Source organism: Equus caballus, chromosome 4 (assembly GCF_041296265.1).
Source record: "Equus caballus isolate H_3958 breed thoroughbred chromosome 4, TB-T2T, whole genome shotgun sequence".
Classification (NCBI taxonomy): Eukaryota; Metazoa; Chordata; class Mammalia; order Perissodactyla; family Equidae; genus Equus; species Equus caballus.
Genome location: NC_091687.1, coordinates 18,568,685 through 18,595,497, shown reverse-complemented (window position 1 = coordinate 18,595,497; position 26,813 = coordinate 18,568,685). Strand labels below are relative to the sequence as shown.

The 26,813-nt window shown below is 40.4% G+C and overlaps 1 protein-coding gene across 1 annotated transcript in view; it reads right to left on the bottom strand.

The window, feature by feature from the left end:
* ABCA13 (ATP binding cassette subfamily A member 13) overlaps positions 1–26,813 on the bottom strand; it is a 408,916-nt gene that overhangs the window by 7,877 nt on the left and 374,226 nt on the right. Inside the window, exon 59 of the mRNA XM_001496546.5 lies at positions 19,782–19,874. Coding sequence (XP_001496596.3) covers positions 19,782–19,874 — 93 coding nt within the window. The remainder of the gene's footprint in view (positions 1–19,781; positions 19,875–26,813) is intronic.

Sequence of the window (26,813 nt, the reverse complement as noted above, 5' to 3'; positions counted from 1 at the left end):
TAGCAAATAAAATCCAAAGACTGATAATCAAAGAGAATAGCATTTCTGTAGTGTGAGTGTCCGTCCATGCTGGTGACACAAGTACCAGAAGGAAACAGTCTTAGGAAAAGAAAAACTTTATAGCAGGTCAATCCATCTCCTATCATATAAGATATCCTAATATGACCAACACTGGGGTCTCACTGCTGTTTGAGTCAGCCACCAAGCTGTTCTTACACCACAATCACGACGAGAGGCAATGGAACTAAGTAGTCATTCCTGTCCTCATTTTTCTCTCTGAGCCAACCAACATCATTAAGCAAACACACCATGGAAGAAGATCATGGCAATCTAATCTCTGGTTTTATGAGTGCTTCCCAGAGAGAAGTCCAGGGTAGTTACTAAGGGAGACCTGAAGAGGAAAATACCATCATTAAGACAGTAACCTTCAAAACCAGCACATCTGCTTAGCTGCCATCTGTGCAAAGATCACAGCCTTGGCAAGTATGTCAGCGGGGGGGGGGATGGGGGAGGTGGGGGGGTATAGGCACACAAGCAAATGCACATTATTCTGTTTGGTTGTGGTTTCAAGGCTTTTGGGGGGAGGATGGTCATTTTGGAACGTGTGATTAAATCTCTTTTGCAGTTTCAGAGGGTTCTCAAATAATCTTCTATGGACTGAAGTCAGATCACATGTAATACAGCATTTATAAAATAATGGAACAATAAGTAAAATGAATGATTTTCTCAGCAGAGAGGAATTGCTTTAAGGAGAAGCCTCCTTCTCCTTGTTGAGAAAATGCTTCAATAAGTCAGATTCAGGGTGAAAGTCTCTGGGGCCTAAATGTGGCTGGAATTTACCTGCTGGATACCAGGGTGAGGATTGGTTGGCAGCCAGGGGGGCCAAGAGAAGAAGCAATAGGTAGGATGGGGCCAGGTGGATGGAAGCCCACAGCTCAGTGATGACCTCCCCTTCAGGGTCATAGTCAAAAAACATCAGGAAGGTGATAAGTTCAGAGAATACTTGAGAGAAATGTGCTTGTATGTGTGTGTGTGTGTGGGGGGGGTGGTTAGTAAAAATGAGAGGGGCCACACAGCTGGAATTACCTCGCTCCCAGACCAGGCAGCAAACACTCAGGTGGGACCTTGCAGATGGAAAGATAGGACAGCGCATATAGACAACATAACATCCCAGGAATTCACAAAACCCTTGGGGTGAGGGTCTCTGAACCCTCAATGCGTGAAACTGGTAAGGCTGTCCTATGTCTCCCATGAGGAAAGTAGACCCCAGTGATTTATGGGTTATGAAAATAAATCAAGACAGTGAATATTTTCAAAATACTACCCTGGATCCCTCCAAACGTGAATTAAAAACTAGATGATCTGTAACAAAGAAAATGCAAACTGGGATAAGCTTTTCTACAATACAACACTTGGATATATATATTTAAGATAATTCCCTGGTTCTTCTGGAAACAATTGCATTAGACTGATTTTCTAGATAGAGTCTGATCAAAGGACTAGTACTTTCCCTTATGTAATGTCATTTAATTACTCAAATAAGCTTTTATAAATAATAACATAAAAACTATAAATGCTTACAATAATGAGACAAGAGCAGGGGCATTAGGAAACCAGATTTCTAAAAAGTCCTCAGAAACAGTGGACCTAGACTCCCCATTTTAAGGTCACAGTCACTTCAGGTGTAGGTATAAAATCAGCACAAACTGCATGTAAATATATGTTTTTGAAAGAAGATGGCCAGACTTACGACATGGCAGTGTGAGCAGCTCTGCAGATCCATTCACCAGCAAAAATGAAAAAATATACCACTCAAAGTCTCCAGAAATGGTCTTTAGGGCATACAGCAAGTGAAAGAAACATTTATTCAAAAAGTCTATTAAAACGGAGTAAGAACAGTAAGATTCTGTGGTATTAGCTCCCTGCCTACCATCCCTAGCCCAGCAAGATGGACACTCCAGACAGGTCCTCACAAGAATACAGGGCACCCTCTCCCCCAGCTCCCAGTCAGAGGGCTATTTTCCTGGGAGGAGCAGAATGTCGGCATCCTCCATCTTTCCCCAGCTACCTACTGCTGAGGCTAAACGCCAGAAAAATGCAACAAAGAGGTGGTAGCTTCCTTCTTCTGCCCAGCCCTCATTCAGGTTATAGAAGCTCTACTTTGGGTGTGACCCCAGGGAGAATACTGGGGCCCAGGACACCCTTTCCTCTGGCTTGTGAAACAGTGGTTCCACAGGAGAGGCACGCTAGAGAAAACCTCAAGCTACTCTCCATCCTGCTCCAACCAGCGCTCAGCTCCTAAAGCAGTGTCATAACAAAAGCTATAAATATATACTTGATTCCCTTTCTTCTAACAGCTTCTTTAAAAGACACAAAAATAATATGAAGTAATAAGTATAACAACCTACTACTGGGTTTGTAACATTTATAAATGTAATATACATAACCAAAATAAGAAGGAGGGGAAAAGCTATAAGATAACATATCTATATCTCCTTGAAATTAAGATAGCTTAACTTTGAAGCTAATTCTGATGAGTTAAGATGCATATAGTAAGCTCTACAGCAATCACTAAGGATATAATTAAATATATATATAGTATAAAAATATTAAGAAATTAGGTTAAAAATATTCATTTAATGTAAAAAAAAGCAGTAAAGCTGGAATAGCAAAGCAAAAGAAACATGAAGACATATAGAAAATAAAAAGTGAAATGGTAGATGTAAATCTACCTATATCAATAATAACATTAAATGTGAATGGGTTAAACAATTCAACCAAAAGTCAGGGATTGTCAGAGTAGACAAGATCCAAAATCATGACATCGAAAGGAGACACACTGTAGATTCAAAAATACAAATAGATTGAAAGTAAAATGATAGAAAAAGATATGTATGCAAACAGCAAAAACAAAGAAGCTGGCATCACTATACGAAAATGACACAAAGTTGACTTTAAAACAAAAATATTACTGAAGAAAAAAAGGGAATTTTTATAATGATAAAAGGGTTAATTCCCCATTAAGAAAATATAACACTTATACACATGTATGTACCTAACAATAGAGCACCAGAATACATGAAGAAAAGACTGAAAGAATTGAAGGAAGAAATAGACAATTCAACAATAATAGTGGAAAGAACAACCTGGCAGAATATCAACAAGAAAATAGCAGATTTTAACAATGCTATAAACCAACAAGACCTAAAAGGCATCCACAGAACCTCCACCAAACAATAGCAGAATACACATTACTCTCAAGTGCACATGGAAGTTTCCCCCGGACAGACCATATAGAAGGTCATCAAACAACCTTCAATGAATTTGCAAGGATAGAAATAATATCAAGTATATTTTTTGATGATGATAGAATGAAATTAGAAATAAATTACAGAAAAACTTTGGAAACCTCACAAATATGTGGAAATTAAACAAAATCCCCTAAGTAATCAATGAGCTAAAGAATACATCACAAGGAAAATCAGAAAATACTTTGAGATAAATGGAAATAAAAATCAAAATACCAAATTTTTGGGGTGCTGCTGAAGTATTGCTTAGAAGAAAGTTTATAGTTTTAAATGCCTATATTAAAAAATTAAAAAGATCACAAAACCATCTAATCTACCACCAAAGACACTGGTAAAAAAAAGCCAACTAAACCTAAAGCAAGAAGAAGGAAGGAAATAATACAGATTAGAGTGGAAATTAGTGAGATAGAGAATAGAAAAGCAATAGAGAAAATCAATGAAACAAAAAGCTGGTTCCTTGAGATGATCAGTAAAACGGGCAAACTTTTAGCTAGATTGGCCAAGCAAAACAGACAGAAGACTCAAATTACTAGACTCAGAATTAAAGATAAGACATTCCTAGCAACAGTAGTCATTACTACCAACATCATTAGTCATCAGAGCAATGCAAATTAAAATCTCAGTGAGATTCTACTTCATACTCACTGCGATGGCTAAAATAAAATTCAGATTATAAAGGGTAATGACGAGGATGTGGAGAAACTGGAATCTTCCTTCACTGCTGATAGGAATGTAAAATGGTGTGGCCAATTTGGAAAATAGTCTGACAGTTCCTTAAATGGTTAAGCCTAGAGTAACTATGTAAACCAGCAATTTTGCTTCAAGATTTATACCCAAAGAAACGAAATGTCCACACAAAGAATTATGTGATTGTTTATAGCAATATAATGCATAATAGCCAAAAAGTGGAAACAGCTCAAATGCCCATTAACAATAGAAAAACAAAATGTATATATTATTTGAAATGATATGTACTGAAGTAATGATAACATGGCTTGACCTTAAAATATTCTGCTAAGTGCAAGCTACCAGTCACAAAAAAACACATATTATATAATTCCATTTACATGTTAATACAGACAAATTTATAGAGACAGAAAATAGATTAGTGGGGACTTAGGACAGAGGTGAATAGAAAGGTGATAGCTAAAATGTTGGGACTTCCTTCTGAGATGATGAAAATGTTCTAAAAATAACTGTAGATAGGATTGCATGTAATGGTGAATACACTAAAAAGTACTGAATTATACACTTTAAATGGATGTATGGTATGTGAAGTATATATCAAGAAAGCTATTAAAAAGCAAAGAGAGAGGATGGCCATGGTTTAAAAAAAATAGTTACACAATATTTGGGGATGGTAGTAGATGGTAAATCTGGCTTGAATTCTTTGCATCTTCCTCTATCCACACTCTTGCCATGTAACCTTGCCATGCTTTTCCACTAATAGGAGGGACTACCTTCTGACACTTTTTCTTTAGTCATATGACTTAGTTTGGCTAAAGGGCCATTGGCAGGTGTGATGTGACCCCAGGCTTGAATCATACTTGTGCACTTTGGCCTTCTCTTCTTGTATCCCCACCACTCAGGCACTCATCCCAGGAGGATGAGAGACAGGTGGAGCAGAGCCACCCCAGGGAAGCCCCACCTGGGCCAGCCTATCTCCAGACAATCTGCGGATTCATGAGGATGAATGGTAATTGTCTAAGCCACTTGGTTTTTATGAATTTTGTTTTGCTGCTTTTTGTAACAAAATCTAACTGATGCACAGGGCTCTTTCATGCTTTTGATAAAATGGAGCCAAAAATCAAATTTGTAAAAGGCTTCTAAACTATGAAACAAAGAAATGTTGAGTGCTCATGCATTTTCTTTGAATACACACGCACATACACACAAACACATACACCACACACATACGCGACACATACACACACATATATAACATACACATACAACACACACACACACATATACACACACATAAATTTTAGGCTAACTGGACATAGAGCAAATAAACCTTCCCCCAAATCCCAATCTTCAATCACTTTAAACTTGAAATACACTTTTGACATAACAGAACTCCATTTCCTTTCTTGGGCCGTGTTTTCTTGTGCTTAGGCTGTCTTTACAATCAGAATTCATAACCCCGTTGTGTACAGCTGAGTTTTCAAACAGCGCATTTTCGCTGTGTGCACTGCACATTAATTCCTGGCGGGCTGGTGTGCACCAGTGCTGACTCTGGCTCACTGCAGAGGAGGCGACAGGAAATTACTGCTGAGGCCGTGGCAGCAATTAGGCCTCAGTCACACACCTGATAGTCTCTGCTAATGGAGACGCTGAGCACAGACAGAGCCCTGTTTCTAAATGCAGCAAACTAACAGTGAATAATGCAGACTGTCTTGAGAGAAAGTGCCTAGGGATCAATGAGATCTGAACAGAAGTCTTTATTAAAGGGGTCGATTAGTGTTCTTAATAGTAGTTGTTCATTAAGCAGGACAGAGTCTGGATGCTTCCACCGACTCGTCTGATTTCTCTTTTAAAGTCCAGTCGTAGCAACCTGGAAGGAGCTATTATTTAGCAAAGGCTGCCATGTGCCAGGGACTTTACATATGTTCATTTGTTCATTTATTTATTTGTTCAACAAGTACCTTGAGCACATGTCATTACCTGGCACCGTCCCAAATGTTAGGGATACAGAAGTAAACAAAATGCAGGTCTACCCTCAGAGAGTTTACATTCCTCTGTGAAGAGATGGAAAATAATCAGGTAAACAAATTAATGTGTGTTTAATATGTCACAGGGTGTATTAGTCTGTTTAGATTCATGTATCAGTAACAGAAAACTAAAGTAGTAGAGATATCAGCAAGTTTAAAGTCTAAAGTCAGGCAGCTCAGAGCAGAGAAGGCAGTCCTGTGGCTCATTCTTTCTTATTGCTCTGCTCACGGGCCTTTGTTGCTGTGGCTGCCTCATGGTCCAAGATGGCTGCTTCGTCTCTAACTATTGCATCTGAATTCAAGTCAAAAAGAAAGGAGGAATGGGGAGAAAAAGTGCATGCCACTTTCTAGAAATCCATGTCCTTGATGTTGGAGACATCTCTTCTATTATATTTCTTTGGCCACATGTAGCAGTCGTGAAAGCTGGGAAATGCATTCTTATTTCCCAGTGGCCATGTTGCCAGCTGCCATCCAGAGGTTCTTATGCTTCTATGAATGGGTAGACTAGATACTGGAGACCTCTCTGAAGAGGTGACAGTTGAGGAAAGAACTGAGGGAATGAGTCACGCATTTATCTTGGGGAAAGAGGAAGTCACAGCCCTCAGGTGGGAACATAATTGGTATATTCCTCCATTTCTTTCCATAATACTATAAAATATATATGATTGTCCTCATTTAAGAGAAAAACTTTCAGAAATGTTAAATAACTTTTTCAAAGTCCTGTGGGTAGTGATACGGGTCTGACGTTAAAACTTCTGTCTCATCAAACCATAGTGGCTTTCAAAGAGGAGTTGGCACACGTTTTAAGAAGAAGAGAGCCTGTTTTCTGAGTAGATACAACAGAAAGTCAATTCAGCAGAGGAATCTTGCAGCTGTCATCATAGAAGTCCCCAGGACATCCACTTGAGGCAGGGCTCTGTTCTTTAGTCAGTTGCAGGTAAAGCAAGTTGAGACATCAGCAGTGATATAAAAAGAATAAGGAACTTAGGAGTCAAGAAATTGAATTTGGAAACTCTTTCTTTCAAAATTAATTCTGTGCTTGTGGCCAACTGCCTAACTTCTTTAGGTGTGAGTTTTTTCATGGTGAAGTAGGTAAAACAATACCTATTTATGTTGCAAGGATTAAATGAGAGAATGCACATAAGGCATTTGGCAGATGACCCATGTCCAATAATGTTTAAACAGATGCAGCAGCGTGGATGCCAGCCCTGACCTCGGAGTTAATAAACATTGAGGCAGAGCTGTGATGAGCTCAGGTTACTCCATCCCTCTGTCTCAACCAAAGAAAATAATCACTCCAAACTTGAGGTTTCCTCTCCTGCCTCCCGCCCTGGAGAAAAGCACCAGAGGCAGCACACCATCATCCCCTCATGATGAAATACCCAGACGGCCACCAGTAGCTCACAGAGAACACGCCCCACACTCAGATCTTCCTACCCTCAGAGCCCTTCCTGACCTCTCGATTTCTCTAAGGGAATCACTATCTTTCCATCCCCCACATCCAAAGGCTAATGGTCACAGTGGCTCCTCCTTTCCCTAAGTCCCAGACTAGTCACTTGTAAAATTCTATTACTTTTTTCTGCAATGCTTTCTTCTCCATATGTTCTGTCACCAGCCAACTTCAGTTTATTTAACTTCCAGCTAGAAAACAAAAATAGTAGTTTAATAGCCCTCTCCTCCTCTTCCAATCTTGTTCCTTCCCTTGCTTCTCCCATTTTTTTTACCCTAGAATTATAACCTCCCATAATTTGACTCCAAAGATTGTCTTCAAGTGTATGCCCCACTTTTCAACCTGCACTCCATATTACAGGCAAGCTGTTCTCAAACGTGACTTGCATCATTCATGTCCACGCCTCTTTCCATCACCATGAATGCACACACAGTTGGTTAGCTGCCCAGGAGCAGATGCGGTTTAAATGTCTCCTCTTTCATGAAGTGTGCCCTCTGCCTCCTTCCAGCCCCTGCTGTGTGTATGCAGAAACCTTCTCAGGGCACTTCCGGTCTCTCTTATCTAATTTTTGATACATGTGTCTAGTCTACTCCTGGTAGGGGTCATGCCTTATTCATCACTCAATCCCAAGACCCTGGCACTAAATAAACATTCTATAATGTTTGCTGACTTAACTTGAGCTGCATCACACAACGTTTTGTCCACCTATCTCTTAGGACAATTATCACACTGTGCTGCATTTACCTTTATGTGTGTGTGTGTGTCTGCCTGACACCAGACTATGAGTTGTGAGAGGAGGAACCACACATTTGTGGTCTCTTGTCAGACAGGTGCTCAAAAAACACGTGTGAATGGACAGGAATCACAATGAGAGTCTGAATCCATCCATGTAAAACTATCTCCACCATTTCCATTTCCCATCTTCATCGTGGGTGATAAGAAGTCTGTTTACTCTTAAGGGAAAATAGGAGAAAATGAAAGCAGGGTGATCTCCTCTGGGAAGGTGACAGCTCTGGGTGACATTGTTCATGAAATGAATTTCCAAGACCAGAGGCATTCACCTGAAATGCCCAACACAAGAAGGAGCTGAAGGTCAGAAACTTTCCCAGGTTATTACATTAGAGCAACACTGATTGATTGTGTCCATGCAACGTGACATTGTGAAAGTAAATGAGATGACACGTTGCAGATACCAGTGCCGGCAGACACATGCTGAGGAGATGAAAGCGAGCCACATTTGTTCTTTTAAAAGAACCATTTCTAGTGCAGAGAATTACTTCAGCGGTAAGTAGAAGCAGTTGAATTATATGATGCTTTAAAACAAAGCAAAATGTAGAAAAATAGTACTCAGTAGCCCATAATCCCACAGTTCCACATCGTAGCAGAAGTCATTATACGTGCTCATGTACAAACTGCCTTCTCCATTTGTGAAAATGGCATAAGCATATAAAATTATCTATTTCGTGTTTAAATGAGCCAGTTTATTATTTGGTGATGTAATCTCAATCTAAGATTTTATGTTTATAGCAATGTTTAATAGAAGTATTAAATCAAAGTTGCCACCCTGAAGCATGCAGTGTCACATAAGGTACTATATTAATTTGCAACTACCCAGATAGTCATAGCTTGAGAGCTCAGACATCATCATTCATCCTCTCACTTCTTAGACGAAAATCTACGAACAAATCCTACAGGCTCTTCCTCACATTCTAAGTAAAATGGCTGTATAACACATAAATGACGGCATCTTTTGAAGTTTATTCCAGATTCCTAAAGTTTTTATGATGGAAAAGGTGAGGAAATGAAATATTTTCTTAAATTATTTAAAGCTTTGTTTTGTTTACTTACATCTCCCCGCAGAAGTTGGCCTGGTGTCCTTTGGATTGTAAATTCTGTGCTTCAGAAGCATGATATATTTTCCCTCCCTGGGAGAATTGCTTTCAACATTCTTAACTCTCCTGCTTAAGTCAGGCCCAAAGGAAGGGAAAGCAAACAGGTGAAATGAGCAGCTGTTACGGCTTCCCTCCAGGTGAGCCATGAATGTGCCCACAGCCTGCAGGTGGAAAGGCAGCTCATCAGGCTCTCAGGATGTGCTCCGGTTATGATGTGCAGAGGATCTGGGAATGCATCCCAAATTACCTGGGACAAAATCCCAGTCCCCACAGAGTTTGGTGTTAACCATTCCTGGCTATCAGTTAGCTGCCACTCCACTCCAGTTCTCCTTTGATAACTCAGCTTCACACACTCACACACACAGACACACACAGTATGTGCTCACACATAAACTTATCAATATCTATTCTATATCAAATGACACTCTTGAAACAAAAGCCCTAGAGCACAGCTTGTTCAACCTAATACCTGGCCTCAACTGAGGAAAGAATCCAATCAGAAGAAGGAGAGACTGCAGATAGTGACCCAACATCCATTTTCCCTCTCTTCCTCCATAACAGAAAACTAGCTTTATCTAAATGGTGAAGCATCCAGCTAAACTCTACATTTCTTAGACTGCCTGGTAGCCAGGGTGACCAATGAAACACAAGTACAGTTTGCTGGGTAAGACTTTCAGAAAGGTACTTTAAGAATGCTTCTTTCCAGAAATAGACCATGCAGATCAATGGAACAGAATCAAGAGCCCATAAATAAACCCACACGTATATGGACAGCTAATTTTTGAGAAGGGATCTGAGAGCATACAATGGAGAAAGGAGAGTCTCTTCAATAAATGGTGTTGGGAAAAACTAAACAGCCACATGCGAAAGAATGAAAGCAGACCATCATCTTACACTGTGCGCAAAAATCAACTCAAAATAGATTAAAGACTTGAATGTAAGACCCGAAATCATGAAACTTCTAGAAGAAAACATAAGCAGCATGTGCTTTGACATCGATCTTAGCAGCATATTTTCAAGTACCATGTCTGACCGGGCAAGGGAAACAAAAGAAAAAATAAAAAAACTGGGATTATATCAAACTAAAAAGCTTCTGCACTGCAAAGGAAACCATCAACAAAATGAAAAGACAATCTAACAATTGGGAGAAGATATTTGCAAACCAGATATTTGGATAAGGAGTTAATATCCAAAATATATAGAGAACTCATACATCTCAACAACAAAAAAACCAACAACCAATGAAAAAATGGGGAAAAGATCTGAACAGAGATTTCCCCAAAGAAGATATATGGATGGCCAATAGGTAAATGAAAACATGTTCAAAATCATTAGCTCTCAGGGAAATGCAAATCAAAACTACAATGAGATATCACCTCACTCCCATTAGAATGGCTATAATTAACAAGACAGAAAACAACAAGTGTTGGAGAGGATGTGGGGAGAAGGGAATCCTTCTACACTGCTGGTGGGAGTGCAAACTGGTACAGCCACTATGGAAAGCAGTGTGGTGTATCCTCAGAAAATTAAGAATAGATCTACCATATGATCCAGCTATTCCACTGCTGGGTATTTATCCAAAGAACTTGAAAATACAAATGCATAAAGATACATGCACCTCTACGTTCATCACAACATTATTCACAATAGCCAAGACTTGGAAGCAACCTAGGTGCCCATCAAGGGATGACTAGATAAAGAAGACGTGGTATATATACACAAGGGAATACTACTCAGCCATAAGAAAGGATGAAATCCAGCCACTTGTGTCAACATGGATAGACCTTGAGGGCATTATGCTAAGTGAAATAAGTCAGAGGGAGAAAGTCAAACATCATATGATCTCACTCATAAGAAGAAGATAAAAACAATGACAAACAAACACATAGCAACAGAGATTGGATTGATGGCTACCAGAGGAGGGAGGAGAGGGAGGAGGGTGAAAAGGGTAACTAGGCACACATGTGTAGTGATGGATTATAATTAGTCTTTGGGTGGTGAACACGATATAATCTACACAGAATTCAAAATATATTATGATGTACATCTGAAAGTTATATAATGTTATAATCCAATGTTACTGCCATAAAAACAAAAATTTTTAAAAAAAGAGTGCTCCTTTTGTCTTTCTCTGCTTTCTGCTGTTTGTTATCTAAAATATGGATATACTGGGTGGAGCTACAGCAGTTGCTTTGGGACCAAGTAAATTGTAAAGATGTGAGCCACAGAACCAGTGCCAATAACCAGGTACTTCTGGATTTTTATTACACATAAAAATGAATATGCTTAAGTCAGTGGATATGCTTAAATAAATGTGTTTGTTGTTCTGTTACTAATAGAACAATACATCTCACAACTGATACAAAGAAAAGATCAAAGATATAGAAGAGGAAGAAGAAAACTATTGGAGGACGTTCTCAGAAGGGAAGGAGATCATTTTGTTAGCAAACGGGTAAAAGAAAGACATTTGATAAAGAGATAAACTTCTTTCCAAGAAATAAGAACAAAGAAGGAGAGGATGATGAATAAATAGAAATTTTGTGAGACCTTTTTGAGCAGCCAGCTGATAGAAGGCCTCTCTCATCTCAGAAAAGTAGAAATTATGTGTTAATGAATGGGGTGTCAGAGTCTCAAGAGAATGGAGAACATGTAGAAGCACTGGTGAGAGGAAGGTCAATAAGAGAGAGCTGTTGGTGCAGACACAGTCGAAGCCACAGAAAGAGTCTGCATGAGCACACATTTGTAGGTCTGCGGGATATGCTCCAGCAGGAAGGAGGCAGAAGGCATGGTGATGAAGCCCGTGGGCTCGAGAGTCAGATGGCCCACATTTGAATCCCAGCTCCACCACAGCTCACTTTCTTCATCCATTAAATGGAGATAGTCACAAGAATGTACATCACAGGGGCCAGCCCAGTGGCGCTGTGGTTAAGTGTGCATGTTCAGCTTTGGCAGCCCGGGGTTCACCATTTCAGATCCCAGGTGCAGACATGGCACCTCTTGGGAAACGATGCTGGTGACCCTGAAAACATACTCAACCTTTTTATGACTCATTTTCTCTACTTGTAAAAGGGGGGTGATAATAATGGCCACTTCATAGGGTTGTCATGAGGAATAAACTAGTTAATATGTATAAAGCACTTAGAGGTGGTATATAGTAAGGACTATACAGGTGTTATATCCTAATATTACTATGTGGCATGCTAAATAATCTATATACAGTGCTTAGTCCAGTATGGACGAGAATATGTATGTAATAAATGGCCACCAGATAAATGGTAAGGACCAGAATGTATAAGAGAAAGGGGATATTCCATAGGTTGGGAAAACAGGAGTGATTCAGGAGAAGTGGCCAGACTGTTGTGGAAAGGTGATCTGGGATTGCAGGCTATGGAGCGACTACACCAATTTCATAAAGTGCAAATTTCCTTAGGCAGAGAGTGAAAGGAAAAGGCTGAAAGGAGAGAAGGGCATCTCCACAAATTTCTTGAGCCTGATGGGAGGTCTTCAGTGGTGTTGCAACCTCTCCTGCTCTGAGAGGAAAGGGGCATAAAGGAAAGCCTTGGCATTGTCCAGGCTCTGGGGCCACCTCAGAGGTTGATGCAGCCTGAGCACAAGCCAGGGCCAACCTGGAAAGACTGGGAAGGAGAGGATGATTAAGGAGGAAGAGATTCCCCAGGAAGAGTAAAAACATTCGTGGGGGTGTGTTTCGGCAATGGCGGGGAAGGAGAGGAGTTGAGACTGCATATGAGGAGAGTTTTGTGAAGACCTAAGAGCCTGGTAAGAGGCATGCCACTGGGATGGAGCAGATGTGTGACTTCCCAAGGTTGAAACAGAGGCCAGAAGTCACAGGGGTGGGAGAGAGGCGGGCACAGGGGTGAGGTCAACATGTGTGAGGGGAAGGAGAGAAGGCCACCTCCCCCAATAAAGCCTAGCCTCCGAAATCCTGTACTCTAGATCTTGTGTGTCCTTCTGGCCAATCAGCTCCCAGTTTGGGATAAATCTTGCCATCTGTGCAGAGGAAGGATTGGGATGCTGGCTACAGCTAGGAAGAGCAGGATGCAGGCCCAAGCTAGAGTCAGGAAAACCCCTTTAGGTAAGTCCAAGTAACAGAAATCTACTGTTGGCCTCTTTATTGAAATAACAAAATATGACCATGATTATTAAACTTGAACTTGGTTGGGTCTTAGCTACGAACACAAACAGCACTTTAAAAATATATTGGAATACTGACTCTGAGGTTAAACTCAGTGCTTAGCTATTTAGAAGTACAACATAAGATGCTTTAAGAAGTTGTAACAAGAAGATCTAGAACCTGAGAAGAAAATAGGACATCAAGTTAATAAATGAGTGAATTTAGAGTCTGACAATATTAGCCCTCCTAGGGAATCAAAACCGAAACACTTCACGATGTATGGCCTCCTCAGCACAGTTATCCTGGGTTTTCCCAGGCCAAGACATCCAGGACTGGCTGTCACTGCCCTCAGATTGTATCTCTGAGTGTGGATGCATGAGCATAAGTCAATACAGGGATTGAAAGAAGACAAAGGCTGTGCCCTCCAGGAGCGTAAGGTCAATTGCAGGTTTGGGGAAATCAAACACTGCATGCACAGATCTTTTGGCAGAGAGCATGCAATACACACTGAAGAAGAGAAATAGGTCATCGCTATGAATAGAAAGTGCAGGCAACGAGAAGAAAACTCTGAGTCCTGGAAAGGCCAGGGGTCTCAAGGACGAAGGAAGACTTGTGCTGGCAGCAGCAGTGGGGAGATGGGAGATCATGAAGTCAGGGCTGGGGGGTGTCCCCAGTAAGGGGTGCAAGTGGAAGAAGACCTGAGGTGGGAGGGGGACGATGTGAGCATGAGAAGAGCCTCCCAGTGACCACCACCTGCAAGGGTCCCGAGTCCTGCCCAGGCCTACTGGTTCACAGACATGACTTCTGAAATCCCAGGCTGGAACCAGACTGGGACTGAAAGAAGAGCAAGGTGCTCTTCTCATATGAACCCTGGAGATTCTGCAAAGCAGAGTCCCTGCAGGGCTCAGAGGACCAGCCTGCAGGGAGAAAACACCAGTGTACAGATCCCTGACCCGATCCACTGCCTGTTTCCTGGTATGCTTCATGGACCCTCCTCCTGTCAGGCTGGGAGCAAGCCACAGTTCTGAAGATCCCATCAATGAAAAGGGCAGGGACCATGGCCTAATCTGCTTTTGAGAATCTGTCTGAATTCCTATTCTTGTAACGAGGTGTCACCATCTATCTCTAAGCTCCTTGAGGACGTGCAGAAAAGTACTGGTTAGGACAGTGGTTCTCAACCAGGGCAATTTGCTCTCTAGGAGACATTTGGCAATGTCTGGAGATGTTTTGGTTGTCACAGTCAGGGTGGGGACTGCTGCGCTGGCCAGGGCTGCTGCTCAACCTCCTACAGTACACAGGACAGTCTCTCATGACAAAGAATTATTCAACCCAAAATGAAAATGGCGCAAGTTTGAGAAACCCGAGTGAAGAACAGAAAGCCTACAGTTGCTCAGGAATATTTTAAATCCGCCATTGCTCATGCTGATTTCGCTGAGCCTGGTGACTCCCTCCCATTTCAATGCTGACATATGACCTTTCCTCTGACTGTTCCTGTTTGTCCCTCTTGTTCTCAAATTCTGATTCTGTAGAGATGTATTTACTACTAAATGCAATCAAGAATTAAATCCCCTTTTAACCAAATTTTGCCTTTACTCCAAGGTCTCAAAGATTTCCGTAATTCCTCAAACCAAAGAAATCTCCTCCTCTCAGGACACCATAGTTTGCACCTTTTCAATGATGCACACCCTATGATGTCAGGCCTTGTGATGTCACATGTGTGTGCAAGCCTCACTGTATGCACTTACAAGCACCAAGTGGGGAGAGGCTGCGTCAGACCAAGCTCTGTACCTCCTTGCTGGGCCTCAATCAAAGTCTGCTAAAGAAACAATTAAACATCAGAAGCAATGCCTCAATTTTACCGCTGGAAGTTCTAATGTTGATTGACATCTTCTAAATCATAACTCAGGTAAGAAGCAACATTAAAGGGAAAGTAATGACGTGAATGGACACTCTCAAACCAGAGATAACCTGTTGCATTAGTTTTTCTCTGAGGCCCCTCACCATGGACAGCTGGTACAACTGGACACACAGAGCATCTGGTTATGTGTAGATCAGGGTGCCAGAAACTTACTTTTTAATACAACAGTTCCATAACCCCAAAATGTTTGCCAATTCACAGAGCAGATAATAGCACTGAAACAAGCAATTGAAGAGGTTGCCAGAAAGAGCAAAAGTCTATACAGGAACAGGAAGGGGATGTCAGGAGCCTCGGCAAAGCCAGGCCCCCGGCCTTCCTAGGCACAATGGACAAGTCTGGCTCCACCAGGCAGGGCGAATGTGATGGCCCCACACTCATGGCCCCGCTGGCCTTGGAGAGTCCTGGGGAGGGCTGTGTTATCCAGGTCTTTTATTCTCTGTATTCTGAGGCTTTGACGTCAGGGCCTTGCTGACCCTGGAGGGACAGCCCCTCCTAGGACTAGCCAGTTCCTAGAGATACGGAACAACCTGCCACCAACATGGTTTTCAATGACACAGCAGTAAATCCAGAGCCCACACCCCACCACCTCCTCTATGAGGCTCTCACACCCTGGCACTATCCCTCTGCCTCCACCACCCAGGGCCAGGTACCAGACAATGAGGGAAGCCCCATCCTCCAGAGCCTGGTGACATTATTCACACTAGCCAGTTCTGTCTATTCACCCTGTCTTGACTGTTCCTTCCATAGAAACCACAACAAAGGCTCTTGCCCACATTTTCCCCTTGCTCCATCTGCATCCTGACCCATGAGGTGCTTCCCCATGTGGCCCCTCTGTGGCGTGGTGTGCCCCCTCTCCTTAGGAACTGAATGATGAACTTTTCAAAGGCAATCCTATCATGATCTGTTGGTCTTAGTATACCTCACACTTTCTATTAACACACACATTTTAAAACAGGGTGAGGGTGGAGGCAGTCTGGGCAGCAGGACATCATTATTGCTCTGATAGGCACAGGGGAACGGGGCTTGGAGTCCTTTGGAGGAAGCTTCTTTGATGCGGGAGGATGTGTGGACTGTGCTTAGGGCCCAGGAAAGGAATTCAAAAGCACAGGAGGAGAGAATAGATTCAGGGCAGCAATGTCTGGGCACCATGTGTAGGGGAGCGGACAGAAACCACCAGAGAGGGTGGGAAGGAGAGGCAGTGCCACCCACACATCAAGGCAGAGGGATGGACCTGGACCTGGTCTTGCTCCCCAGACTCAGGGGTGATGTGTCTGAGGTCCAAGGGAGGTGCTGTTTGTCACCTGAGTATCTCTCCAGGGCTGTGCCTGTCCCAGAGGATGGGGACACAGAGGACATGATCTAGGCAGAGTTTCACTGTGCTCTCCTTCCACCTCTTTTTTTCCTTTTATTTCTCTCTCCTTACATCCCACCCACACTCTCTCCTTCTCCTTATCTTTGCACAGCTCTGGATTTTTCTCATCCTTATGTCCCTCCCCACACACCCTGGATGATGGCTGCCGTGCACAGCGAGCTGTCTTACCAGGTTTGGGCTCTGGTGCCTGATGAGACTCTAGGCCACTGTCATAGTGGAATTTGCTGGAATTACACTGATCTGTGTGGGTTTCTAATTTCCAATAAGGTCAAGATAAACACTGGGATTCAGAAGGTAAACCGTGGCTAAATCCTCACTCTCCACTAGCTTTTGCTCTCCTCCATCTCTCTGTGGGCTCTTGTTGCACCCGACCCTTGTAGGGGCAGACTGTCCTGAGGACCCATCCCTACCCTCCACTTGACTATCCGAGTCTCCCCTCTGTAGGGTTTCTGCAGCTCCTGGCATCAGCTTCCCTCTTTAGGCAGCCATCTCCCAAGCCGAGCCTGGACCCTGCCCGCCGGCCCCCTGCGTCTCCTCAGGGAAACCCTTACACTCAAGTCTTAACCCAAACTCAGGACCATCTCTTCCGAATCCTAGCTTTCTCCTGAGTTATGTCCTCAGACCCTCTCCCCACATCGCTGCCTCACCCCCTGCTCTCTGTTCCTCCTTCTCTCCTCACTCTTTTCAAATCTTCTCAGTACCAAACCACAAGAGCATTTTTGACTCCTCTTATTCTCCATTGCACACCTCTCCTCAGGTGCTGCCTTTCCTGGCGCTCTCAGCATAATATGCTTCAGATTCACTGCTTATTAAAACTTACCTTCACTGGTTTAGGTCTGACTTTCATTATCTCTCATGAAAACTATTGCAGAATCTCCTCACTGACCTGCCTTTCTCCTTGCCCTCCTTGCTCCTGAAAAGTGCCAGTGATACACTGGGACAAAGAGTCACTTTTACTCAAATTTCTTGCAATAATAATGGCAGCAAACACCAAATGTGGCAGGAGCCAGGCTCTCTTCTAAGTACTCTCACACTCATTTAGTCCCCACAATACTCTCCTACAGTTGGGGAGACTGAGGCAGAGCAGTTGCCTGATGGGCTGGCAGGAGCAGCCAGACCAGGCCTCCATCTCTGCCGAGTGTTCCCACATGCAGGAGCCCAGCAAGTGCCCAGCACACAGCACTCAGGGCCCACCAAGAAATGGGTCCAAATCAAACTTCTAGAGTCACCACTCAAGGTCAAGTTATATGGTGATGCCATCAGACACCTGGGAGGAAATCTCCTTCTGTCCTGGTACCAAGATCTCTAAGTTAGAGATAACAAGGTTTGAAGCCAAAGAGTATGCCTCATGTGTGCTTCAAACAAGAGTGCCTACAGACCGTCGGCATGCGGGGAGTGTTCACTGAAAGAAGAGCATGGAGAGGAGGAGGAAGGAGCCCTTTCTCTCTCATGTCAACGCCGCCACATCACAGGGAGGGAAACGGGCACCAATGTTGATGACTCCTGCCTGTTTGTATGCCCATGATTCCATTTCATGATGAATCTTTTATTCTTTATCTTAATATTATAGAAACATATGCAGTCAGTTTATTTGTTATAGGAAAATACCAACTTTACAAATTATTTTTTTAAATGTATTAAGTTCAGTTTTCAGCGAATAACCTATAAGCCATTTCTGGCTCACTATAATTCTATGGTTCCTATTTACCAACAATCCATCCTCACGTTGTTACACATTATTGGAACTAAAACTCAGAAGGAGGTGAGACTGTTGAGCACATGGACCATACCAGTTAGAGGCTAACTCTTGCTATGTGCTTCGTCCTGCTGGTTCTTCCAGCCTCGGTTAGTAAACCTCATGAAAGGCTCAGACGTAAATCATCCAACAATCAGGCATGGGCTATAAAGCTTCATGTAAGCATTCATAAAGGTTAGGGAGTGTGAAGTATTATTTTTGTTTTGATGATACTTATTAAAGGTGAGCAGAGTACATATTGAGAACAGTTTCCAGTAGGTTTATCTGACAAGTGATCGACCCTGAGCAGCAAGCGGCAGTGAGGTGACTGCCCCCGCAGACCCGACTCTGAAGCCCTGCAGGACTGATGTTTACTCCCCAATATGGTATCTTAATCCAAGCGTTCAATAGTTATTTTCTGCATAAAATAAAAATATTTCAACCTAACATATATGTCTAACAAATCTCTGCTTGTGAATTCTCACTTTAAAAAATATTGAATAAATAAAAATGGAAAGAGACTTACCAACATGTTAATAAATTAATCTATATCAAAAATAACAGATCAAACAACAAATTGAATGGAAATTACAAACTTTACAAATAGCTTAGGCAACACTGAATTAGAAAAAAGTACATGGGGACATAAAAATGCTCATAGAAATTGATAGCAAAATCATTAAGATTCTATAAGGTAAATGGCAGAAAGATCTGAAACAACAATTAACCAGGAAGACATCAAAGGGATTAATGTGCTCAGGAAAAGTCTTTAGACTTCATTAGTCAACATGAAAAGCAGCCCCAAATCCCTCTTTTACCCTCTTAATTAATGGAGATCTTTTTAAAAGTATAGCATTTTGTCCAGTGACCCAGGCACCCTGATTCCCTCTGGATGAGAGATATATTGGTACAGCCTTTTTATAAGGTACTTTGCATTAACAAGGTCATTTTTGGTCCTTTCTTCGTCTTGACCCTGTAACGTATTCCCAACCCTCCCACGTCCCTGCAGTGGGAGTACGTGTCCTGCTGGGAAGAAGACAGCAAACCATTGTCGAGAAAATGCTGGGTTCTGTGTGGGAGTTGCAGTGTCTCAACTCATGAGCTATGATATTGCACACACACCCCTTACCTACTCAGGGCTTCGTCTCCTTCCCTATGTCATGAGGCAACTGGACCATGCTGTTTCCAAAGCATTTCCACTTATGGCATCATGCCATTGATCTACAGCAAACAGTTAAATGAAAAGAGAAGGCGACATACCTATTTTTAATGTGCTGAGGAGAACCAAGGCACCGGAAGCTGCCGTTGACCATTATAGCAAGTCTCGTGCAAAGAGCCTCACACTCCTCCATGCTGCGAGAGGAAGACAAGAAACCCATGAGAAGCCGTGTCCTAAAGATGCCAGGCTTGACTCGAACAGCAAAATCAACAAGTAGACAAAAAGATCACTCTGCAAATTAGCTCATTTTCTACACAGAAACCTGATGAAACCCAAAAAAGCACTTTGAAAATGGGTAAGATTTTACGCAGGTAGCCAATTACACAATTAACAAAAAAATTAGTAGCATTTCAATATACATATCAGGAATAACAGTTATAAAATTTATCTGGAGAGAACATTTTAGTAATAGTACAAAAATGCAAAATAGAAAAGAATGACCTTCACAAAAAATGTTCAAGTTTTATGAAAAGAAGCAAGATTTACTAACGGATCTAAGAGAAGTCTTGAAAGATGTGCTAAAAAAATGAAAAGAATGGATAGTTAAAAAATGAGAAATTATAATATGGAAATTATTGTAATATAAAATTATTGTGATATAAAATAATATTAGTATATGTAAGTGTAAATTTAAATATAATAATAATATAACAAGTATAAATATGAAATGTAATAAGTAAATGAATTATATAGACTATAAATGTTATATTTTAATATAGTATATAATTTAATATAAAGTAAACTATAATAAATAACATTGTAATTTGTAATTTACAACTTTGTAATATAATTTATTTTTACATAAAATGTTATAAAGATTTGCAATTTATAACTGCATTGTTATAATTACATGAAAAGATAATATAAATTATAATGAAGATAAAGCATAATGCCAATCAATTTTTAAGTTTGTCACTCCCCACGAGAAAAATTGAAAATAATTATAAAGCAAATCTTTAAAATTATTGAATGAGAGGTAGAAAACCATTGAACAAGATGAGTAATGAGAGAACACTTGTCTCAGAAAATATTAACATTCTTTGTACAGCTCAAATATTTAAAATGAGGCAATATGCTAAGGAATTACAAGGCAGACCATTGGAACGAGATAAGACAATGCAGAAGGAGACATTAATATGTTAAATCATAAGTGATCAGAGGAGGGAAACATTCTTTCTAAGCTTAACAGCGATGAAAGAAACTATATAAGGAACATTAGATATACTTGAAAGTGCAAAACTACAAACTCCTAATAAGCGTCAAAACACAGCAGACTAACATTAAAAAAATTGCAACAAACAGTGGGAGAGTGTTGATATACTTACTACAAAGAAGCCATATATGTTAGTGTAAAAGCAAAACAATGAAAATCCAATAGAGGAAGTAAAACAAATAACATACAGAGACTATTCAAAGAATGGTTCGTGGGTAATAAACATCCCAACACATTGTAAACTTAACCACCAAATAAGTGATCTTAAAACTGTTTTCTAGCTGTAGGGGAATTTGTCATGTGTGCTTTTGCATGTTGCAAAGAAAGATAATTTTTTCCATCTCCAGCGCAAGTAAAAACAATGAATTCTCAGATCAAAACAATACCCAAAAAGTTAAAGAAATTCTGTCAATAATTCTAAATAAGTCATTTCATATACTGCTGGTGAGAGTAGAAAACTGGCATAACTTTCTGAAAACCAATTTGGCAATAATTCCTTTTGTAGGAACTTACCTTAGGAAACATAGAAAATGGAAGTGTATATAAAAACTTATTTATAATAGTAAAAACCAAGAAACAGGTTTCACAGTAGAATAACATAATACTCATATAAATGAGAGTGCATCCATGTGTTATCCACTAAAATGAGATTTTCCAAAGTCAATTAATTGCATGGGGCAAAGGTAATAACATAGTCATGGTAAAATGATGATGCATGTTAGGAAAATTGCACATATATGAGAAAGAACTAGGAAGGAAAAACACACAAAAAAGAATGACTATCAATATCTGAAAAGTGAAATTAATGGTGGAATTTCTTTCCTTCTTTTATTGTTTTGTATTATCCAAACCATAGGAAGTAGGTGTTATTTTAATATTGTGGAATGGACACAAAGCAGTCTGCTTGTTGGGTCATTGTATGTTCAGACCAAAATTAGATTTGTTAGTCTTGTATGCAGCTAGAGATGGACCCGCAACAAATCAGGTTGAGGTGAAATACAATTTCTCAGTCATGTTGAAATAAGGCAAGTCACTTGCCCTGGAGTTTGGTTCTTTCCGCTTTCCATTAGCTTGGATGGGGACACAGTGCTAATGAGTCAATTTCAATCACAAAGATGAGGACAAACTCACAATGAGTTAGAGACATGTTGGAAAGGACCTGAGTTCTTGGAAGACCTTGGGCTCCAGCAGCCCACCCATATGAATTGTTAATGCGGGAGAGAACACATCTGTTCTGAGCCACTGTAATTTGGGATCTTTGTTACAGAAGCTTAACATGGAGTCTAAGGAACACATGCTATAAATGTCCCAAATGTGCTTTATATATTTTTCTGTGAAAACATATCTTTCTCTATGTTTCTTTAATTAATCTTCATTTAAAACAATCTTATTATCATTTTTATGAGTGCGTAGTAGGTATTCTAACTAAATTGGTAGAATATGCAGTCACTTCTATATTACAACCTTAAACATAGTTCACATGAGTACAGATCTAAATAATAACTGATATTAATTTAGGCCTCACAGTAATGACTTGGTAGTTCCAATTGAATTGTTATTAGCTATCTAACAAATATGTTCCAAACATGGGATATCACAAAAATCTCAGTCTAGAGGGCAGAGGCTGCAAGACTCTGATGATCTTCAGCACCAAGAAGAATATACAAAGCCAGGAGCTCTGCAAAAATGAAAGCAATCCCTGACCATTTACTCAAAATATGGACACCATATTTCCTTTGGGTGGTTTAGCTAAGAAAAACAGACCTATGGCCAGGTGATGCAGAGATTTAAGGACTTATGTTGGAGTTCATGGATCAGTGTTTGATGGGGTGAGGAACAAGCCATCATGGTCCTTCCTGGTTGGACTAATTTTAATTCCTCCCAATGAGTACAGTGGGATATAGTGTTCTTACCCTCAATTTCCTGCCCCATCCTTTCACCACAGTCCTCTAGGGTAAGAAATATGGAGAGAAAGGGAGAGATGAGCTTGAAGTTAAGAGAGAACAGTGCAATTTGGAGACTTCTTCTCAGCTGAAGGCTGCTGTTTTAGAATCACAGAATCAATCACAGGCTGCCCTAGTCATCACTAATAGTGAATCATTTAGTTCTTTGTGTTGCATGAATATGGACAGATTTATGGAAATGAAGATACATCATTAATGTGAAACCAAGTGAATAGGAGGATATAAAGGAGAAATTACAGTGATATGTGGTATTTCTGAGAACTGTCTGCAATAATTATGTGTTATATGAAAATTAAAAGGAATTTCTAGTGTGACACCAGTTTATCCACTCTTAGAACCTACACATGAACAAGAGGACCTAACAAGTGCTAACATAATGAACACAGGAATGTAGAGAGTTTCTGGAACAGGCAGAGCAAAAGGATCAGTTTAAGCCAGAACATATACATACATATATATATATATATATATATATATATATATATATTATAAAGTAGAAGATTTTAATATATAATATAATTATATAATATATAATATAATATATATTATAATGTATAATATATAATATAAAATATAATAATATAAAGTAGAAGATTTGTCAAATTTAATTCATTTCAATGTAAACTTTTATTTTCTGAAGAGAAACAGGACAAAGACAAAAAAAGGCAAGGGCAAGACTCCTGGCTATGTCCAAACAAAGAACTCGCAAAACCTTTCCCCAAAAGACAACTATAAAACTGGACAAAATGAATAAAAATAATCATTTTAGAATTCTGGAAATTGGTCAAATGCACACAATAATCTGAGAAACACTTAGAGTTGGCGAACTGCTAAATTTTCAGTAAGAGGGGTGGTAATCTGTGGCATTCTAGCTTCAGCAACACGCAGATACTAACAGGGTAGTGCAGACCATGACGATCAGCAGCTCCTTTGCCACTGTTGAAGGGGGTGCATCGATTTGGACCATTGAGCAATGCCCATACCCAGCAACATTGCCGGTATATATGACTCTCTTAGAGTCAGACAGACGGGAAGATCCAACAGCTCCAGCTTTGGCCCTGAGGTTGGGTTCCCCCTGATTGACATTGTTTGACTGTGGCGTACAGACAGCCCAGCGATGGTGCAAGTACATGCAGTAGAGGCCAGAGAGGCCCAAACCAGCTACACAATCTCTGTCAACCCAGAGGCTATCTCCATGCACATCTCAGAGACCAGAAGAACCCAGGAGAAAGCAAACTGTGCCAAGGAGAACATGGCCTAAACTTGGAATGTTCTTCCCCATCCACACACAGATCCATTGGCAGAGGACAAAAATATTGTTGGTTTAAGGTGGTTGAGCACAGCTTCCGCCCAGGCACTGGCTGGCAATTAGCCTGAACAAAATAGGGGTGACTCCTAGGAATCCAGGCTTAATAAAATGAAAATAAAATTTAAAAAACAAACTGAACAGAGGCAACAGGAGCTATTCGCTGGAGGGGAAGGAGTTTTCACAGATTTATCACAGACAAAGAGACACCAACAAACAGACACACAAAAGGGACAAACAAAAAAACTGGCAACAACAATAACCACTGTGGAGGTGGAGGAATCAGAACTCAGAGATGCTGCAGCCTATTATCTAAAATGTCCAGTTTCCAACAAAAATTATAAGACAGGCAAAAAAAGAGAAACCAAACCAAGAAAGTGTGAACCATATTCAGGGGAAAAAGCAGTTAACAGAATCTGTTTCTAAGTGTCCCTAGATGCTAGATTTAGAAGAAAAAAATCTCCAATAAAGCTACTACAAATACGTTCAAAGAACTAAAGGAAACTAGGTTTAAAGAATTAAAGAAAAGTATGGCAATAATATTCAACAAATAGAGATTCTGAAAGGAGATGGAAATGATTAAATAAAAGGAAATCTTTTAGTTGAATTATATAATAAATGAAATGAAAAATTCACTGCAGAGCCATCAGCAGATTGAGATGGTAGAACAAAGAGTCAATGAACTTGAAGATACATCAATAATTATCCAATCTGAGACCAGAAAAAAATAAGATTGAAAAGAAATGGATGGAAATTCACAGATGTGTGGGACACCATCAAAAGTTTCAACATAGACACACAAAGTACCAGTGTAATGAAAAAGGAGAGGAGAGATAGAAAGAGCCAGAAAAAATATTGGAATAAATAATAGCCAAAATTTCCCCACATTTATTCAAAAACATTAATCTACACATTATTATACACAATGAGCCCCAGGTAGGATAAGTAAAAAGAGACATATATCTAGACACACCAAAGTTACTGTTGAAAGCCAGAGAAATCTTGACAGAAGCAAGAAAAAATAACTCATCATGTACAAGGGAGCATCGCAATTATTAATGGCTAACTTCTTACGAGAAATAAAGTAGGTGAGAAGACACAGAGATGACACATTCACTAGGAAAATGTGAATTAAAACCACATTTCACTAGGAGGGCTACAATAATAAAAACGGACAGTGTTGACAAGGGTGTGGAGAAACTAGAAACTTCAGCAGTGTTCCTGAGAATTTAAAATGATAAAGCCACTTCAGAAAACAATTCTGAAGTTTCTTAAAGTGTTGAACACAAACTTACCATACAACCAGCAATTTGACCCTTAAGAATCTAGCCAAGAGAAATAAAATCATCTATCCATACAAAGACATTTATATGACTATTCATAGCACCTGATATATAACAGCCTCACACTGGAAACAACCCAAACGGCCATCAACAGGTAAATGGATAAACAAAATGTGGTCTGGTTACATAATAGAATATTGTTCCACAATGAAAACAAGCACACTAATATATATGCTACAACACGGATGAACCTCAAAATAATATAAATGAAAGAAGTCAGATATAAAAGACTACATATTACATGATATCATTCATATGAAATAGCCAGAAAACGCAAGTTTATATAGACAAAGTCTGGGGTTTTGAATAAGGATTAATTTAAAATAGGCATGAGGAAATTTTGAAGGTGATAGAAATGTCCTACACTGGATTAGGGTGACAGTTGCTCAGGTCTACAATTTTACTAAAAAAAAATCATAGACGGGTACACTTGAAGTGAGTTAGTTATATGGTGTGTAAATTATACCCCCAAAAAACTGTTTTAAAAAATGGAAGTGTTTAATTTGGCAGTGAAAATTCAGGAATGTTGGGCTACAGGCAATGCATCAGTGAATAAGAGTTCAAAAAAAGAGTATAGAGAGCAAAGATGACCAAGAAAAGTCCACTTTGGCACGAAGCAATGTGTGTGAATAATATCACTCCTTCCTTACAGGTTGGCTTTGCGTGGACCTTCAGGGTGGCCACCAACACTTATAGGAACTGGCTCTAAGATTTGTGTGTGACAAGATTGTGTATTCACAGCACCCAATAATATTTATACATACACTGATAATGCTGTAGTCATCAGGAAAGCCTCCTGAGATCCTTCAGATATCTCCCATTTCAAATGATAGGGCAGCTTTGTCATTTAATGCCTAGCAACAAGGAGTGGGCAACTCAATCTAGCACAGGCTCAATAATTTACTCAACACTGGAAGACGCTCCTCCAGGGGTCCCATGGGCTCTTATATGTCTCCCTAGGAATGCCCAGACTGCAAGAGCCTGGCTGTTCTTTACCGGGGCTGTTTCTCAAAGTTGTGTTTGCCGTGAGCATCCCTGAAGGATGAGGTGACAAATCCCCCCAAACACAGAGCTGGCTTGCTTGTCAGTTGCTATAAAGAGGTGGAACCTCAGGTTTGGTGTTCCTTTCCTGTGTATCCATCTGTGCCTGCCTGCATCACCCCTGTAGGAACTGGGTCTCAGGGAACCAATGCAACCTTGCTGACACCTGGCTACAGCTCTTGCTGTGAATAATAAAATCTTCCATC